The sequence below is a fragment of the Xiphophorus hellerii genome, chromosome 19, assembly GCF_003331165.1.
Source record: "Xiphophorus hellerii strain 12219 chromosome 19, Xiphophorus_hellerii-4.1, whole genome shotgun sequence".
NCBI lineage: Eukaryota > Metazoa > Chordata > Actinopteri > Cyprinodontiformes > Poeciliidae > Xiphophorus > Xiphophorus hellerii.
This window is the reverse complement of record NC_045690.1, coordinates 3,380,605-3,401,103: the sequence shown is the minus strand read 5'-3', so window position 1 is coordinate 3,401,103 and position 20,499 is coordinate 3,380,605. Positions and strand designations below refer to the sequence as shown.

The following is a 20,499-nucleotide window of genomic DNA, read 5'->3' as shown; positions in this document are numbered from 1 at the left end:
ACAATATGGCGCTCATTACAGGCTGAAACATGTGGCTGCTTTACTGGTCCTCTGCTCCAAACGTTTAAATATTCACTAAAATATCATCAACAAGTCGTAAATATACAGTTCACTCTTTTGGAAACATGAAGAAAAATGATTGTAGGATGTATAATGAAAATAAATCATTCTAATCTTTGCAGAATTATTTACTCATGTCAAAGTTTAGTACAGCTATCATATTGTTTTAATAAGCAGTTACATAGTTTAACTATTTTCTGATTAACTAAATTCTTGTTTTTTGTGAACAGCAATAATCATTTCTGTCATATTCTGATTTATTCTAGAGCACTTGTACTTTAGTAATTTAAATAGTTACTCTTTGGTTTCCTTACTGTAAAAACACAAGATCTTGCCAAGTATTTTTGTAAAGTTTCCAGTGCAAATATCTTAGAGAACTTTAATAAGACAAAACTGATTTTCAAGTAATTTTCACTAAGAAATAGGTGTTTGTTTTAATTCAATAATTTCTTGGTTAATAAAAACAGTACTAATTCCATTGGCAGATTTTTTCTCTTATAATATGGGAAAAGTGTTTTGTTTTCAATATTTGTTTGTTTTCAGAAGGTTATCTTTTAATACTGTTATTTTACTTTTATTGCTTTATTTCTTTGTTAAATTGTCACGTTTGACCCTGAGTTACCCAGAACCGTCAAGGACAACAAAAACCTTTTCAACACTGCAAAAATACTAAATTATTGTCTTGTTAATGAATAATACTCTTGTTTTAAGTTGAATATTGATAAAAATGTTCTAGTTCCACTGGCAGATTTTTAAATTTTATAACAAGACATTTTTCCTGTTTCAAGTGAAAATATCTGCCAGTGAAACTAGTTTTTTTTTTCTATATTAAAGAACTATTGGCATATTTATCTTGCTGAAAAGTTACTTTTGAGTTAGTTTTCTCTTATTTGAAGTGTGCTAAAATATTTGACCTAGAATCAAAACAAGAATTCCTGGTTAGATTTTGTGTTTTTGCAGTGAACAGCGTACGCCTCGTTCAGTCGTGCTTTTTGAAGATTCTCTGTTTTAAACCAAGGATTTTGTCGTCAGTTTGTCAGGAAGCAATCTGGGAAGCGTTCCGGATCTTCTTGGACAGAGTCCCGGCCCCGGAGGAGTACCGGACCTGGGTGTTCACCTGCCAGCATCAGAACCTTTGCATGGACGACCTGGCCCAGAACTTCAGCAGCTCTCAGGAGCATCTGGACCTGGTGGCCAGAGTGAGCAATGCAGACTCACAGCAGCTCCATGAAACTCACATTTCATCACAACTTGTTTACCTTTAAGATTAAAATTAAACTTTTATGGATTCCACTTTCTGTTTTTCATTTCAGAGAGTAGAAGAGGCTGAAAGAGAAGGGTAGGGGCATCGTCCTCTGAATATTATATTAGATAAGTAGAACTATGTCAATGTTTTTACCTAAATTTGTCTTATAATATATCACTGTAGTATCAAGGATGAGTCTCCTGCTAAATGAAGTAGCAGGAGATTTTTGTATATTAGACATGATTCACATTTATTGGGAATCAACATAAAGTTAAAGAATGTTTTAAAAATCTTTATGGAACAAGTAGGAAAAGCTGCATTTATTGCAACTCAGACTTATGATGGAGCATAGATGAAAAAATATAATGAAATCTGGCCAACTTTTATCCAAAACTTTGAGATTTCAAGGATAATATCATATTCTTACAAGAAAAAAACTTGAATATTTTCTGCTGTTGAATAATGTAATTGGCAAAAAAGTCAAATCATTGTACCCCCCCCAAAAAACAAACACTGTATATGATTCAATTTGTCTAAAATATGATTAAATATAATATTTGTAAAGAAAACACAAAGTTATTCCCAGTACATATCACAGTTACAGGCAACAGAAAAAGGGGGTGGAGTTTCTGTCAGTTACTGGTTGCTATGGTAACCGCCGACTGTCAAGTGCAGCACAACGAAACTTAAAATACAACAATAAATGTCTGGAGAAGCAACCTCTTGACTAAACGAAATAAATTCAAAGAATAAACAAACTTCACATCCACAATATTGGCAAAACAAAACCCTGTTACATGTGTAATTTTATTTTCTCTCTGTGCAATACTGTTCAAATTGTGACATATTCAGAAAAACACCCAAATAAAAATATCACAGTAAAAAAAGATGTTCTATTTTTTTGTAGGTTTGTTGCAGCTAAGGAAGAGCCAAGCAGTGAATGTAAGTCCTGCCTTCGTTCATTAATCCATATTCTGTAAATCTGTGGATTTAAGTAAGAGTTTTTCTGTAAAAATCTTTAATTTCAGGCAGTTGGACTCCTCCTCCCATTCTGCTTCCAGCAGAAACAGACGAGGTAAATCCACCATCAGAATTCACCGTCAGTTTTCCAGAAATACCTAAACTGTTTGTATCTTTTCGCTCCCCAGGTTAAAGACCTGATTAAGGAGAACTACGAGGAATACATTGTTGAGTTCAGCATCACCGTGTCTGACCCGACATACAGCGAAATGCTTAGCAACCCCGCAGCGCCGCATTACAACAGCGTCACCAGAGAGCTCAGAGACAAGGTGAGATCACCCGCCTGCAGCAAATGTCAGCACTTCTCCTCCCAGCTGTTGTCTTCACCTTTATGCAAACGCCGGCAGCCTGCGGTCGCTTCAGCAGCAGCGCCGGCTCTCCCAGGGAGGGTTGAATAACAACGCAGGAGGGAAAGGCCAGATTTTATTGTACTGTAAGAGGAAACCTTTCCCCGATTGATTTAACAGCTTTGATTCAACCTTTAGGATCTAAACTAAGAAGTGCAAAGAGATTAGTGACTAAGAGCAGAACAGAACTAGGATTATTCCCTGCAAAAACAAGAATCTTTGTCTAGTTTCTACAGATGTTTTTAGTACACTTGAATTATGACAGAAATAACAAAAAAGTAACTTTTCAGCAAAATAATAATAGTTCCTGAATATAGACACAAAAAGTACTTGTCTCAGATTATTTCACTTAAAACTCAAAAAATGTCTCATTATAAGTGAAATTAGTAATTTTTAAAAATCTTTTTAAGAATTATTGACTTAAAACAAGTTTATGTATCTTGCTGAAAAGCTACTTTAACATTAGTTTTAATAATAACCTTAATTTAGGAAGATAAAAACCTCTTTGAAATCTACAATCTCTTCTTGAAGATGGACTTGGCAAGACGGCAACACCGTTTATTTAAAACATGAGAAAAACGTTTTGTAATTAGTGAAATAATCTGCCAGTGGAACTAATTTTTTTCCAACAATATTAAGTAATTACTGACTAAAAATAAAATAAGCTCCTATAACTTGCTGAAAAGTTGCTTGTAAATTTGTTTTGTTTTATTTCAAGTGTATTAAGATATTTCCACCAGAAAAAAACTTTTTGTTTTTGCAATGTGAATCCTTTAAATTTATCACTCTGCCAAGAAGAAAACTTAATAACATAAGTTTAATTTTTAAAAATAAATTAGTAATAAATTAACTTTTTATTTATATTTCCACTCATTCTAATTTACCTGTAAGATGATTAAAACTATGAACCTGGAGACAAAACCTCTCTGCACTTTTGACATTTTTCAATTCTCAGTTTTTTCTTTTCTTTGTAGATGGTTCACGTGTTTGAAAAAGTTCCAGGATTCAAAGAAATACGTGTTCTTGGATTTCGGTGAGTTTAATAAATGTTTTGGAAGCAAATCAACTAAAATAAAGAAAATGTGTTTACAGTTATTTCTTCTGTTTTATGGGTTCTATTGTCAAACTCAACTGCATTTCCTTAATAAATATGACTTAGTTTAGGGGAAAGTATTCAGATTTTCCAACAGTTTATTGTTAACTGCTTAGAAAATCTGTTGCATAATCTAAATAAATGACCTAACTGATGAATTACTTTACTTTGTGATTAAGTTTACTGAATTTTAGGGTTCCCCATCTGAATTTCCTCCTACCAGTTTAAATTATATAAAAATGGGCCTTTGACAAAGAGTTACACAGTCAAAAATTAACAGCAGTAATTTGGGTTATTAAGCAATCTAAATATTTAGTTTCAAACTAAATATGGTTTGTAAACTAGATATTGAACATTTTATTTGGAACCAAATATTTAGCTCGATAAAACATTTTTCTTGGTACTATTCATGAATAACGTGGTAAAATATTAATGAAATTGAAACCGATTTATTTTTATCATGCAAGACTAAATAACCCAAATTATTGTCTTTTATTTTTGACTGTAACTTTACTAATGATACCAAGTCCCTATTTGAAACTTAAAACATAATATAGGGTGTACATTAGCAGAGGTGGGGACTCGAGTCACATGACTTGGACTCGAGTCAGACTCGAGTCGTTAAAATCACGACTTGAGACTTGACTTGAAAAAATGCTCAAAGACTCGGACTTGACTTTGACTTTCATGCCATTGACTTGGGACCAGTGTTGTATAGTAACGAAGTAAAAATACTTCACTACTTTACTTAAGTATATTTTGGAGTACTTCATACTTTCCTGGAGTATGAAAATTTTTGATGACTTTCACTTTTACTTCACTATATTTCCGAGCTTAATTGCGTACTTTTACTCCGATACATTTTCAATGTGTGGTTTAGTTACTCGTTACAAAAAAGCGAGAGAGAGAAACGCAAGTGTTTTGACCCCACCTACTGATTAGCAAGTAGCAAGCAGGCTACCGAACAAAGTCCGTAGCCTGCTTGCCTGGGCTTGTTCATCACCACCAATAGGATACTTCTTCTTCTTCTTCTTTTCTATTATGGCGGATCACAAGCAACTTTAAGGTGCATACCGCCACCTACTGTACATGAGTGTGTAGAAGCATTACTTCATATCTATTAAATTCTACTTTTTAATTTTGTATTCTTAAGATAAATAAACAATGCTTTCCTTAATTTGTGAATATCTGTTATGTTTCCTTCATTTCCTAATATACCTTTAAGATTCCATTCATGCCCCATATTTCTAACTATTCTCTTTAATTCTTCCCTTTCGAGTTCATTTGACTTACAGTTCATCAATATGTGTTCTACATTTTCTTTCTCTCCACATCTCTCACATTTATCATTATTTTTCCTCCCTATTTTATAAAGCATGTCATTTAAGTAGGTATGACCTACTCTTAATCTACTAATTATTATTTCTTCTCTTCTGTTTCGTTCATTAATGCTTCGAATTCAAACTGACTTTTGTACTTCATATAATCTTCTTCCTTTCTTATCTTCATTCCACATTTTTTGCCATTTCTTGATTTCTTTACTTTTAATTAGGATACACCTGTTTCGCTTCTCCCATTAAACACAAAGCAAGTCTCGCAATCAGTAGCAGTCACATGGAAATTCTATCTTACAAAAACTCCCCGTCCAACTTGAAGAAACACATCGAGGTAACTTCTTATGAAATGGTTATAATCCTCCTGTGTCAGTAACTATAGTTTGGTCACTAGGCACTACTGTATTGTGAAATCTTGACCATAAATGAACTTTGTTTGGCATTGTTTCAGTTCCACACGTGGTGTATTTAGCTTAGGCCTAATGTTGACTGTAGCAGGCTACCTAGACTCCTCTGTTCAAGGGGGGACAGAAGCCATAGCGATAGCAATTTAGACTAAATTTAACGAATATAGGAAAGGCATGCAAGTTCAAAACCAGGTTTACAGATGCCAATAAGCTGCATTTCCCTCCCAATTCTTTTTTTTTTTTGCATAATGACCAGTTGTGTGCACCACCTACTGACTGTAGCATTGACTGATTCACTGATTTGTGAAGTAGAGTAATCGTAACAGCTCTTTTTCTTCATGTTGGCCGCATTTTCTGTACTATTTATTTTTCTCATTTTCAGCACTGACCTTACTTGAAGGGAAAACTTAAGGCTTACAAAAACTTTGTATTTTCTGTCCTGGAGGGTATACTAAGAAGCTGGTTCAGTTGTAAAGCAGGTTAAGTTAACCTTGTGCTATCGGTAAAGCACCTAATTTTCTTAACTAAATGATGCCTGCAGGTATATCTATTAGCAGGTTTAATTTTGCCTGCACTTGGTTGTGTACATTATTTTAAGTGTATTTGACAAGTTTACCAAAATATAAAAAATGTCATTCAAACTGCATTTGCTTTGTTTTACTTTTTACTTGTACTTTTCATTACATTACTTGAGTACATCCATTTTTACAGTAATTTCCATACTTAAGTACAAGAAGTTTCAGATACTTTAAGACTTTAACTCAAGTAACATTTCAGTCAGTGACTTCGACTTTTACCAAAGTCATATTTTGGAGAGGTACTTGTACTTTTACTTGACTCTGAGATTTCAGTACTTTATACAACACTGCTTGGGACTTGACTCGACTTGAAGCTGTTTACCTGAAAAGACTTGATATTTTTTACTCAAAGTCTTAAAATTTAAAACACATTATTTATAAAGTGGCGTCATTAATTAATTTCACTCATTCCGTATCAATATGCGCAGACCGTCACTATGGTTTTCCTCTCTCCTTATGTATGTATGTGTACGTAGCTGCAGCACAACCAATCAAATTAACAGGATTTGGACGTTTAAAAAAACGCGGCAAAGCTACAGAGCTCAGGGAACGAAATACGAAATAACCGCTCGAATATGCTTCCGCGAGTAATTTCTTTTGGCTACGTAGGTTATGAACTTTCGACTAAAAAACGAACTGCAACTTGTAAAACATGCAAGAAGAGAATATCGGATGGAGATGCCACGACGTCCAACTTTGTCCGGCATTTGAAGCTTCACAAAGATCGGTAGGTGGCACTTTTCTTTTGCTGTAAGATAGTTGACTTTAGCTAACTTCGGGTTAGCATGTGCACTCCGGGTTAAATTGGTGATGATTTACCATAAATCCGGTCCTTCAAATGCCTCCACAAATAATGTGCACCGTGTTAGCTCAGGAAGCCGGTGGATAGTGAGCGGGGCTCCGGAACAGAAAGCAGATTCTGGACCTGAACACAGGGAACAGAGTCTCTCTGTCCCATCATGATGATGAGCCGGGTCTAGTATCATCTAAGGATGGTTGGTGTATTTGAAGACATCTACGTTGGGAAATTATATTGACAATATATTGTTTACTGCAGTCAGTGCATTAAGTCAACTGTTTTTGACTTAATGCACTGACCAGCGTGACTGTCACATGTCGCACAGAACCCATTTCCAAGTAGTATAGCTTTGCTGGGAAAAAAAAAAAAAGACCAAATACAGTGACTGTCCCAAATAAATTTTGTGTTTAGAATATCTGTCCCATATTTACGGAGGACTGAAACTAACATACTTAGAAATAAAAGCAGAAAAATAAATGCACCAGACCTTCCTGAGTTTACTTGTGATAACTTCATTTATACTTATTTCATTTTTTGAAAACTATGATTGTTGTAGTGTTGATGTTTATTTATGAATAGAAGGAGTAAACTGAAGTCAAATGTAATTCATGAAAGGCTGTAATTTATTTTCTGACATCTGTTTACTTCTGACAGATTTGAAGAATACCAGATGAATAAGAGGATCACAAATGAACCTCAAATACGTATTTTAAAAAGAACAAATGGTCTAATATTTGAATTTTATGTATAATTGCAAATTATATAAAAAAAAATAAAATAAAAACGACTCGAAATGACTTGAAATTAAAGGTTCCTGACTTGAGACTTGACTCGACTTTTGCCTGTCTTTACTTGAGACTTGACTCGGACTTGAGGACAGAGACTTGAGACTTACTTGAGACTTGCAACACAGTGACTTGGTCACACCTCTGTACATTAGTATTGGTATTATATCTTTATAAGCAACAGAAAACCTTTTGTTTATAAAGATATTTCTAACTTGAGACATGCAACAACAGAAGTTTAAGTGCTAGGCTAATGCTAGCATGTAACTTATGATTATTAGTCCAACAAAATAAAGCTGACAGCTTGTAAAACCATATTAGATGAAATTGGCCAAATAATAGCTCACAATTTGAACATCAACAGAGATTGGGATTTAAATTAGTCAGGGATTTAAAACTGTTGGATTGATCTTTGCAGAACATTCAGTCTGTTCTGATTCTTTCTTAACGGATTTTATTTGTGTTGATTAGCTCAGAGGATCTCTCTGTGCGCTACGCTGTGGTCTTTAACGGAGAAACGGAGCTAAACCAAGACTTTGACAGTTTGGAGATGGAAGAGAGAAAAGAGACAAACGAAGATGTGAATGCGCCGAAACTGAAACGCATCATCGTTACGGCCTTGAAGCAGGAGCCGACGCTGCTGCTGGACATACAGACACTCAGCTTTGAGGCTGGTAATCATTTTTACCTGAGTCTAATGATTATTATGGGATGTGTTTGTAAAGCTACACAGTAAAACATTAACAGTTTTGTTTTATTTAGTCTGTCAGAGAGAAAAAAATGTTTCCAAGTCATATTTTCACCATGTTATCCATACATTTATAGATGTCAGATTTTCCAATTAAATATTTATTTCACAAGCTATAAAGTTTAGCTTTCAAACTAAATATTTATTTAGGAGGTTAAATATTTAGTTCTAAGCTCAATGTTTAAGTCTAAGTTAAATATTTATCTTACCATCAATGTTTAGTTTAGAAACTAAATATTGTGCTAACTAAATATTTATTTTTGTTAACTGTATAGTTAACCCCAAATAAATGTATTTCTTTAACTAAATATTTAGTTCATATTAAACGTTTAAGAGTAAGCTCAATATTTAGATTTCAAACTAAATATTTTTTTTGCTAACTAAACATTTTGCTTATTAAAAAACAGTTGGTATAATATGCTGCCAACATCATATTTTGTTGAAAATGTTATTTAGCTCCAAATTCAATATTTATCTTGCCAAATAAATGCTTTTCAAAACATTTTATTTCACAACTAAATATTTTTCTAAGCCACACATTTAATTTTCAAACTAAATATTTAGCTTGCCAACTAAATATGTAAGTTTCCAGCCAAATATTTAGATTATATGGAAATTAGCTTGCTGATAAGCGGAAGTGGATTATCAAAATAAAAGCTGGGTTTTGAGGGCCTTTATATAAAATCTGCTGCTATTAGAACTGAATCGCTCCAGTTAAATGTTTAACTTGGAAATGAAATTAATTTAATTAACATTTTTTCCTCTAAATAAACGTGAATATTCCTGTTGTTTTATCTTACCATAAATTGTGGCTTTTAGCTGTTTTTGTTATTTTGCAGTGACCATGGTTTATCCGGTTGTGGACTCCATGTCCACACAGGAACCAGAAGATGTCAACCCACCCACCCAAAGTTTATTCCCCACTGTGGGAGTTTTGGAAAACAAGCTGAGGGATTCAGCCACTGTCAGACCAAAATCAAACACCTTTGTGCCTTTTATCCCCATCATCCTCCCAAAGACCAGCTCTAGCTTTACTGATGGGACTCCTTCAATGGCAGCTGCAGAAGAAAAGCCCACTGAGGAGGAAGAGGAGGGAATAGAGGAAGAGGAGGCTCCACCGGGTGATGGTGAAGATGGAGGTGAGTGAGACTCCGAGGCTCTGAGGTGACAGACGATGACCCTTCTTCCGGTGAATCCAGCTCATAAAGCAGAATGTCAAGGAGAGCCAAGTTTAAAAATTTAAAGCTTTATTGATTAACCACACAGTAAACTGTGGTTAGACTCCATTTAAAGCTATTGAGAGGTAATGAGAAGAGCTCTGGAAATGAAAACCGCATCAGTTGTCGTGTTGGCTCCGTGTTTCGAGCTGTTGGCTGCGGATCTGCAGAGTTAAATAATAACATCCAAACATAAAGGAGTAAAACAGAAACCAGCTGTAGAAAAACAGCAAAGTTTCTACAAGTTCCACCTGGTTAAATTAATCATGTTTGTAAAATCATGAGTATTTAAACCTCAGACCTACAAGAACTCAACTTTTATTCAACCTGGCTATTATCTTAGGCTAAATGCTTCTTTCCCAACTTCTCTTGGTGTGTTTTAGTTGGTGCCCGTTTGCTTTTAGACTGTAATGGTGAAATTTTAACATGTTTTATACTCAGCAAATGGTTACATGAAACAGGTTTTAGCAAATTTAATTCACACCAGCCCTGTTTAGTCCATTTTAATCAAACTCCAGTTTGTTTGTCTAGAAAGTCCGATTTGATTAAAACTCCAAAAAAAGTGAATCTGGTCCATTTTAACACCTACGGCTCATTGAAGTGAACTCTGGTTCGGTTTGAATGTCTATGTGAACTCGAGGCCTCTACAAAAGCAGGAAGTGGGCTACAGCGCAGTGCACTGTGGCTAAAGACAACCAAAAAAAAGCGCTAGGCTAGCGCTAGCAAGACAAATGACTTGTGGACAAAAGAGAAATCCTACAACCGCTAAAATCTGACGCTACTCCATTTTTGTTTACGTTTTTATGAAGAAAGAAGATGCGCTCAGTGTTTTCTTTAGAGGTTTTCATGTTGTTTTCTTCAGTGGTTCTTGATGCAGCGCCCCCACAGGCGAGGAGGGGAACATATTTTTAAAGGATTTGATTGGTTTGGCTCAGTCTGTGAGAAAAAGAACCACAGCATCTGAAACTGCAACAAATGTTGCAATTTTGGTCCCAAATCTAACTGTACTGGATTATCAGCTGTGAAAATACCCAAAAATGTAAATAAATATAAAATCTCCTGAAGCAAAGGGGGCTGGATAGTAGAACAAGGATCCTTTGATTTAACTTCCCCAAACAAACAACAATAAGACAGATTTATGGGCAAATTTCTTTCACAGGCTGTTTGGTGCCTCCCACTGTGAGCCTCACAGTTTCCACGGCATAAAAACACTCTAATCCTTCAGGCAGGATGCAACAACACAGCAAATGATTGCTCACATTACACAGATAATGAAAAATAAATAGGACACAAATTATGTGAAATTTAAGACCAGTGATGGAAAATCTGAAGACTTTAAAAACCATCAGATAAATATTTTATGATTTTTTAAGATGCTGCTGAATCTCTAAATGATCAAAACAAAGAGCACGTATGAAGAAAGGAACAGTTTTTGTAATAACTTTATTATTTTTAGTATTTCAGTGGTACTAAAATGACTTTAGGTTTTTACAGGGACCACTTTTAAAGTTCGTATTTTCTATTTTATGGTCTCATATCTTCCTCCTGCTCCTGAACATCCGACGGAAATCAAGTCAGATATTTCTGTCACAGTGTCGGGGAGGGACACACAAACGTAAGAGTTTGTAAAAAATAATCTTATACAGTTACAGCATCTAAATGCAACCTTGATTGACCCAGGAAATAGAAATGACAGCATGATTAGACTTGGTGTTGTCACTTTACCCTTGGAAAAGCTCCATCAGCAGGGGGCCGGCCGGCCTCTGGTCCAGTCATCACCAAGTCACGCTGCGCTGCACAGACGCATTTCATTAAGTCACAGCAACATTTTCCCACCTTGACGACTGAGACCCAAACTTTAGAGAAATGTGTGAAAAACCTCTGGTGCAGCTACAGATGTCATATTTAATAAAAATGGTTAATTTATAAAACTTTAATATTCCACGGTGGAATGTTTATATAATAAAGTCAGCACCAAGTGTTTGGATTGGGAATAAAAAGAATAGTTTGTCATGTTTGATAAATGAGCTGCCAGAGTTGCGAAATTTAATGTTTAGGGATAATTTATATTAAAACAGGCATAAATCATACAGTTAGGACACATTTAAAAAAATTAATAAAAATAAAAGCACAGAAGCAGCTACAGCTCTGGCCAGAAAATAACACAGTTAGAATGAACGTTTAGAAACATAATATCAAATATTGATTAACCTTTAAAACTGTTATATGTGAAAATGCAAAACAAACAAACTGCCTTTAGTTTCTTGACTGTTTTCCTCATAATCTAAGTATTCACACAAACAGTTTCAGAAATTAAACTGGAACATGAGTGAGTTGCTAATCCTCTGCCTGAGAAATGTTTGAAAAACGTCTCGCTTTGTAAATCCCAGAACCAGTGGTGGGCTCACTTCTGCTAACGTCATGTTCTCCGCCTGCGTTGAGGCACAGCTAATGATGTTTACTGTGTATCCAGAAGGCAGCAGTTTAAAATCTACTGTCCTGTGTGCTTTCTGAGCTAAGTCAGAAACAAAGTTAGCAAAACACAACAGTTACGAAACTGGAACTATGAGTAAAACAACAACTTCTTGTAGCACAAACTGTACATGTAGGTGCGTGATCACAAATTGATATACTATGTTGTCTGGCCAACTCAACGTTTACACTCACATGAAAATGGCTGCAAACAGATGCGCAATTATACAACCATACATCTTCGAAAAGCAGAAGTGGAAGCCTCCTGCACAACCAACAAAAACGCAGCAAGTGGTTTCTTGATGGTAAGTCAACAACAAAACACTTGTCTTTTCCAACAGCCATTGTACAGCGCATACAGTGGTAAAACCAGCTGATCAAATGAGCTGGAATTACGCTTGGGTTGCTAGGTAACGGGCTGGGCTTAGTTGGGGTTGCTAGGTAACTGTGCTGTGCCATTCGAATGTGGCTCAACACCAAAACAACATTACCTTATTGCCAAAAATATGTTTTTTTTTTGTAAAGCCCTTGTTCCGGTTTCAGAAGAAGTAGAAATGCAAATATAAGTACAAAACTGTAAGTGTAATGTGTTTTTGAATATAGAAATGTAAATGCGACCCTTCTGCTGTTTTGTGTCCTTTCACCAGATCTGGAGCTGGTGGGAAGTTCGAGCTCCAGGCCTGAAGGAGATCAAACTGCTGAGGTGAACTTGGATCCACCCACAGCTCCCACTGACCCGGTTTCCACCCGTTCATCTGCTGAGGACGCCGTCCAGGGCAGCGAACCTGGACCAGACGTGAAGCCTTTACCGTCCCCTGAGGACGGAGGGGAAGGTCGATCAGATCTGACCCCGGTCACCCAAACCGCTCCTGGAGATTATTCACACACCGCAGATGGAGTAACAGAGCAACAGGAAGAGGAGAGCGGGAGCGGATTTGCGTCAGAATCTGATGAAGGTCCGTACGGATCTACAGCCGCGCCTGCGATGAGACAAGCCCGCACACCTGTGATGACCGCTGTGGAGAAGAGCAAAGAATTGGTGGTTTTCTTTAGCTTGAGGGTCACTAACATGATGTTTACTGACGACCTGTTCAACAAGAGCTCCCCAGAGTATAAGTCACTGGAGAATACCTTTCTGGAACTGGTAGGTACTCAAGCTTTTGTGATGGATGTTATGCTTCTGCATGCTTCACTGTCCTACCTTATATTATGAAACCAGGCTAAACTATAATAAATATGACGGATTAAATATGGCCGTGCTAAGAAAAAAATTAAAAATTACGAGAATAAAGTAAATATATTATCAGAACAAAGTCATAATATGACATTATTCTAGTGTTATTATTATCACAGATAATAATAATGGTGATATTATTCGTGCTTCTTTATTTTTGAAATATTATGACTTTTTATTGTATTATGACTTTATTCTCATTGTTTTGACTTCATGCTTTATGCTTGTCAGAAATAATGACAAGCATATTTTGACAAATAACTTCATTCTTACATTATTATGACTTTATTCTATATGATTTTATTTTTGAAATATTATGACTTCATTCTTACATTATATGACTTTATTATAATAATTATGACTTTCTTCTTGTATTATTTTGACTTTATTCTTGTAATTTGTTTTTTTTCATGGTATTTCTTACTATGGCCCTCACACTGCATCTTAAATAAAAACGTTGCAGTTGTAGAAAACTTATTGCACCACTGCTCAACATTTTTGTGGAGGGAAAACAGGAACAGACGAGGAGTTCTGTGTGCTGTGCAGTAAGTCTTATCCTCACAGTATAGAGAAGAGAATATATTGTTGCTGTTATATTTGTTTTTGTTTTGTAAAAGTGGGAGATGTCTTCAAACCGAAAACCTGCAGTATGCTAACACTTTTGTTTCAAAGGAGCCGCCATGTTGACGGTGTGGAAACAATCGTGGTGAAATTGTTCTGTTTCACTTAGACTCAGCACTTTGGGTCCAGAAACCAGCCAAACCCTGGAGCTTCCAGTAAATCTGGGCTGGGGAGACAGACAACGTTAGCCTCCATACCGGTATCTTTTTATCTGTTTCCATATTGGAACTTCTCCTCCTCAGTTTGTTCACTAACAACGTGAAAAATGCAGTACGTAAAACCAGAAGCACCTGATCTTCCTAACATTCACACATTTCCATACTGAAAAAGATTATTCTTTTCTGTGCTTCTCATCTTTTTGCCTTAATCTTTTGAGTCACACTGCAGTTTTTTTTTTTAAATCTGTCCTGAAAATATTTCACTAACATTCAGTTTGTGCTGCTGCTGATTTGCTTGTCTGTATTTATGTTTCTTTGTTATCTTAAAAAGCACACATTCTTGTAAAATCTGTTTGTATTTTCCTTTTGTGTGTGAGTTTTTTGAAATGATGTAAGACGTAAGTGGATATGAGAGGAAATTCACAGGTTGCAAAGCCAAACAGGATGAATCCAGTCTGCAGGACTTTTACATAACTAAAAGTCTGCAACACTCAAATTGTTGCTCAACTGTGAACAGAGGTTTCTTTTTTTTTTTTTTTGCATTGAGCTGTTAGAGTTTGGTTTGTGGCAGCTTTGTAAGATATTTTTATTTTCTGAGTTTCTATTAAGTATTTCAACTGGTAATTTTAAAGTTATTATCTAGCACACATTGTTGGGAGGGAAAATAAGGACGAAATGCGTTAACCTTAAAGAGGCTTCGCCTGGTCCCAAACTTGCTCGCTGTATTTATGTAAATACTCTGAAAGTAAGAGAGATCTGATGAAAGTTCAGCAGCAGAAGATTTAACTGAAAAGGGAAAGTTTCAGGAAACGGGTTTGTGCTTTGTTGCTGAGCCACTGAAAGCTTTAGTGTGGACAATGTTAGTCCAGAGCGTTGACCTCGACACAAACCCGGTCGAATATTTGATTTTATCCCTTCTCTCATCTTCACTGTGTGAACTGTTCTGTATGTTACAGTGCATAAAACAGCTGAGAACATATTAACTGTTCAATACAAAACACAACCTTAGCAAGCTTTAAACTCTAACAAAATGCCCGAATGGTATCAGTTTTGCTTGTCAGATGTGGTAAGAATATAAAGAAGTGAAAAACGTCTCTATTACTTAAGGGAAAAGTTTGTTTTTCACATAAACCACCAGAGTTGCAGGGAGATTAAAAGTGGTTGTAGCCCTGATTCTCATCCTGTGCTACCTGCATTTTTCAGTATCGTCTCATAAAACAGATTTTAGAGGCTGCTTTACTGAAACTTTTACAGGCTTACTTTCCAAAACTTTCCGGGCCTTTTTCGCCAAAACTTGTTGGCTATTTTTTGATAACTTCTCTCCGCCTTTCAGAGCTTACTGGTATGGAACTTCCATGGATTTTATTTGATTTTATTTTCCCAGAATATACTGGGAAATTCTTTGGAGACCTACTGGTACTTTTTAAAACACACTTTATAAAATTCTATTCTACTGGGCATTTTTGCAGAACATTCTTGGTTATTTTCCTGCCTTTGGTGGGTATCATAATGACTTTTTAAAATGAAAGTAATATTTTTCAGGACATTAGCAGTTATTTTCTCAAACCCTACTTGTTACTTTCCTGAACTTTCCTTGAACTTACTGCTTGCTTGCATTGAGCTTCCTTGTAACTTTTTTCTGGAAGTTATGGCGTTACCTTTACAGAAGTTTCACAGACCTGACTGCATTTTTTCAAAAATTTTACATCATATATTCGTGGATGTTTCATGGAACTCACCTGATTACTTTCCTGAAACTTAAGCAGGACTTTTTAAAACTTCATAGTTACTTTTACACAACACTGCTGACATTTCCTGACTACTTTCTGTTATGGAACTTACTGGTTACTTTCTGGAACTTTCCTTGAATTCACTGGTATCTTAATTGACAACATGATGGTTATCTGCCTTTAACTTGCTGGATAAATGCATTGAAATCTGAAACATGAGTGTTTTCCTTGAACTTATTGGGCACGATTACATTTTACAACTTACTGGTTACTTTCCTGGATCTTTGATTAAACTTATTTTATACATTCCCGGACATTCTGGCTGTTTTCCTTTAATATACCCCATGATTTCTGAAACGTAACAGAATTCCAGAAAGTTACTTGGAAAATAACTTACTGGTTATTTAAAAAATAAATATGAGCTACAAAACAAAAGTTTACTGTAACCTTTAGGCAACTTCATATTGAATTTTCCTAGAATTTGCTGTTTGTTTTCATAATTTTCTGGTTATTTTTAAACTGCTCTATAGTTTAATGGAAACTGTGGCTCAGTTTCCAGAACATGTTGGTTTGAAAACTAAAACCAATTAAAGAAAAACTTTCCAGACTTTAATATACAGTGAAGTAACGTTAGCTCCTCCCACTCTGTGTGCTTGCAGAAGTGATTTTATAGCGTTGCAAAAAAGTAAAATCATCGTTTAAGGCTCAATATTATAGACAAAACTATTGAGTTTTTGTTTTCTTATTAGTTATTTTGCTACTTCAACTTGCTTTGAATGTGGTGCTAGCAAACATGTGTAGCATAAAAAATGTATGGTGAATGTTGCTTCTTATTTGTAGCAACTGTTAAATGACTAAATGCAATTTTAACATGATCTATATTCGATTGTGGAGTTTATTTTACTACTTATACAGACAAAAATGCAGCATGGCTTCACATTTACGATGTTACATTATTTGCATGTCTGATGCCTTAAATATTAATCAGTTTGGCTTAGAATAGTAAGTGAATGAGCTTTGTGAACACTTTCGGGATGTTTTTCTGATTTATGCTTTTGTACTGCTAAAGCAGAGTTAGTTTATGCATGGAGGTCAGGAGACCTTTTCCTGTTTTAGTCTTCGGTTTGTGACGTGGAGTAAGCAGCTTAGAGGTTCTCATCAGCTCCTGCATCTCACTCTTTGTGCTAATGCTGGTTTCAATCTCCTTACTGTATCTGCATGCAATATAACTGAATGTACCACAGGAAATGGAATAAAAACAATCAATTCACTTTTAGTTTTGAAACATTAGTTATTATTATTATTTTTTTATTAAGCTGTATTTAAAAATCGGCATTAGGGTTTGGTATGTTAGCATGCTTGCATGTTTAATATGAGCAGATGCATTGAAACGTATTTCTGCAAGGATAAACGATGGACTGTCACAAATGTGTTGAGCTGGTTTTGATTCGTTTCTGTTCACAGGGTAACTTGTCTTGTCTGCAGAGAAACTATTGAAAGAAAAGCTGAAAGCAATGAATAGCTGGTAAAAGCAACACTCCATCTCCAATTTTTAGTGGTTGCTCAAACCTTGGACTTTGCTTGTTAACTAATTTGTTGAGCTTCCTGGCAAAACTAGATTTCAGATGTTTGATCCGGTAAGTATTTACCGCTCTGAGTGCTACCAATATATTCTGCGTTTCCATCACAAATGTGCGCAAAACTTTGTTGATATTCTGCTAATAATTTTCTAATTGTTGTTTCTTCATTAAGTAAGAAACACAATTAAAATCTCATTTGAGTAAGTTAATGTGATACGTTGTTAAAAACATGCGGCGTCATCCTCCTCCTTACACTTCCTGTTGTCTTCTTTGTGGTTTCCACCAGTAGTAACATCCGGTCGTTGTTCACGTGACTTATGTGATGCGAAAGTGTTTCAGTCGCAGTTTTGTGAATCAAAGTAATTTCAATACAGCAGGAAAACCACCTCATCATTATGCAAAACCTTTTTATTGAAAACCTGTTTCCATTAACGAATTACAAATTTATTTTTGTAATTCCAATTTGCGCAATTTTAAGGTCAATGGGAACGCAGCTATATTCTCCTTTAAATGGGCGACTTCTTGTTAATTTTAAATGATCCAACCTGGTTTCATCAGAAATCATAAATAACTGCTGAGTATCATGTTAATGAGCCCATTTAAACGGACACCGAATGCTCATATCTGTGTATATGTATGTTCTGTCGGCCCATTGTGGCTCGGATTACTCCTGTACCTACTGGTTTGTGAAGCAACCAAAAAAAATTGGACATGGAGTTCAGAAAGTGTTTTTTTCTTTATGTTGAATGAAAATAAACATGCTAAGCTGGTTAATATTCATTGTGACTCTGCAGTGACATCTGCACCAGGCCTGTTGGTTTTAACAGAACCAGTAGATACATGCGTAACTTTTTATGAAACCATCAAGTTGTGGATGTAGAAGTTCTGTGGTTTGCAGTAGAGAGATCCTTTACAAATTATTGTGACAATTATTGTGTTTGTAAACTGTTTGCAAGTCGTTCCCTGCTGGTCCAGGTGCAGCTGCAGCGCAGTCAGAGCAGTGGCTCTGGGTGAAGTGTTGGCAGGTGATAGGTGCGCTCACCTGTCCTGAGCAGAGCGCCTTAAGGCTTCTTATCGCTCCTCCACCGCTCAGGCCTGCTAAAGTAGCGTAATCTCTTCCCCTCACGCTGCAGCAGTTTCATCTGAGCTCAACTTGGAAACCGTTCAGATCAATGACCCCTGATGGAGCGCCGTTTCTTTAGCTGTCTGACCTCCTGCATCAGTTCCTTCATAGTTTGGCTTTCCAAACTGCAAAAACACAAAATCCTACCAAATATTCATTTGGTCGAGTTTCTAGTGCAACTATTTTATTACACTTGAAATGAGACAAAAATAACTTACAAGTGACTTTTTAGCAAGATATGAGAGCTGGTTTTAAGTTAATAAGTCCTTAATATTGACTAAAAAGTTTTATTTCGGCAGATTATTTCACTTTTCCATCCTATAAGTGAAATAATCTGCCAGTGGAACTAGAAGTTTTTCAACAATGTTAAGGAATTAATTACTTAAAACAAGCTCTTATATCTTACTAAAAAGTTACTTGTAAGTTATTTTTATTTTGTTTCAATAACTAATATGTTTGTACTAGAAACTAGACTAAAAATACTTGGTAAGTTTTTGTGTTTTTACAGTGCAGGCATTTGTAAAACTATTCCAATAACTTTTTCATATTTTATCACAAACTTTCATGTATATTTTTGGAATTTTGTGTTTTTTATTTTATTTTTTTATTTATAAAAATCTAAAAAGTGTGTCGTACATTTTTATTCCTCCCCCTTTACTCTGGCACTCCTAGATAAAACCCATTAACCTCAACTGCCTTCAAATGTTTCCTAATTAGTGAATAAAACAAACAGAACCGTCAAACTTATGCAGACATGGGCGTCCAACTGAACCAGGAGGGTCCAAACATTTTCATCAAGTCTAAAAAAAATTGAGTGCTAAAAAATAGTTTTTTTATCTACTCAACAACAAACTAAACATGCAATACTTTATTTAAAATAAGTATTAGATTTGTTCCTGGAAAAGGACGCGTAAATTATTCTAGATCCAAAACTTTAAAAAGTTCTGCAGGTTTACAATATTAAAATAACACAATTGAGTCATTTCTGAACAATAATATCTGGATTTGGGTTGATTTTTCTTTGAAAGTTCTTCCTGTATTTAGCCAAGTTTATTAAATTAATTAAAAACAGATGTGAGGTCAGCAAGTCTTGCTTTTGAGTAACAGAAACTGGTCCTGGCAAGAGAATGCAAAAAAGATCTTTATTTAAAGACAAACACTTTGTGTTGTAGCCGGTATTTTTTCATTGTCGGAACGGAAGGTTTTACTTTGAGATCATTTTGAACACCTGAGCCTCGGAGTTAAAGTTGTTTGGGGCCGCACACAGTCAGTCCATGGGCTGCCAATGGCCCCTGAGCCACACTTTGGACACCCCTGATCTGAACTGACAGTCTGAACAAGAAGAGCATTAATCAGAGAAGCAGCCAAGAGGCGACTTCTGGAGGAGCTGCAGAGAACCAAAGCTCAGCTGGCTAGCTAACTAGCTAGCAGATGAAACCCCAATCCGTCAATCTAAACTTTGGGGCAAAACATTTTCCTGTTTTTTCTTTGAAAAACATTGAAAACTGTCTTTTGTTTTCCTTCTGGCCCAGGGATTCGCTGTCCCATGTTGGGCTAATCCCAAAACTAATCCCTGAAGATTGAAGGGAGATGAACAGTTTTATAAGTCACTGCACGTCTAAGTCATATTCAAATATATTTAAATTTAAAGTTTAGGTTAAATTAGAGTCAAAAGTAATTTTATTGCTTTAGATGTTTGAAGTAGCAACTTTAAATTATTCCATTGGAGTTTGATACATTTCTAATGTAATTTAGTCTCTGCATCAAGTTAATCCAGTTAGATTTAGGAAGCGATGGCGCTGTGCGGAGCGAGACTATTTTATTTGTCTTGGCTCCCTCATCTTATTCACATGAACGACTACGAGGCATGCACATGAAATATTTAGAAAACGATAAATGACTAAATTAGATAAAGCAGAGTGTGTTTCGTTGCTTGGCTGCAGCCTG

General features: G+C 35.6%; 1 protein-coding gene across 4 annotated transcripts in view; it reads left to right on the top strand.

Moving 5' to 3' along the window:
• Positions 1–20,499, top strand: part of impg1b (interphotoreceptor matrix proteoglycan 1b) — a 36,857-nt gene that overhangs the window by 8,281 nt on the left and 8,077 nt on the right. For all 4 annotated transcript variants that reach the window (XR_004336693.1, XM_032546346.1, XM_032546344.1 and 1 more), the window contains exons 3-12: positions 1,093–1,259; positions 1,374–1,399; positions 2,214–2,248; positions 2,335–2,381; positions 2,455–2,595; positions 3,648–3,706; positions 8,141–8,343; positions 9,257–9,556; positions 12,754–13,250; positions 14,071–14,160. Coding sequence is in view for 3 of the 4 variants with exons in the window: in XM_032546346.1 (XP_032402237.1) it covers positions 1,093–1,259; positions 1,374–1,399; positions 2,214–2,248; positions 2,335–2,381; positions 2,455–2,595; positions 3,648–3,706; positions 8,141–8,343; positions 9,257–9,556; positions 12,754–13,250; positions 14,071–14,160 (1,565 nt within the window). In the remaining variant the exon portion in view is untranslated. The remainder of the gene's footprint in view (positions 1–1,092; positions 1,260–1,373; positions 1,400–2,213; positions 2,249–2,334; positions 2,382–2,454; positions 2,596–3,647; positions 3,707–8,140; positions 8,344–9,256; positions 9,557–12,753; positions 13,251–14,070; positions 14,161–20,499) is intronic.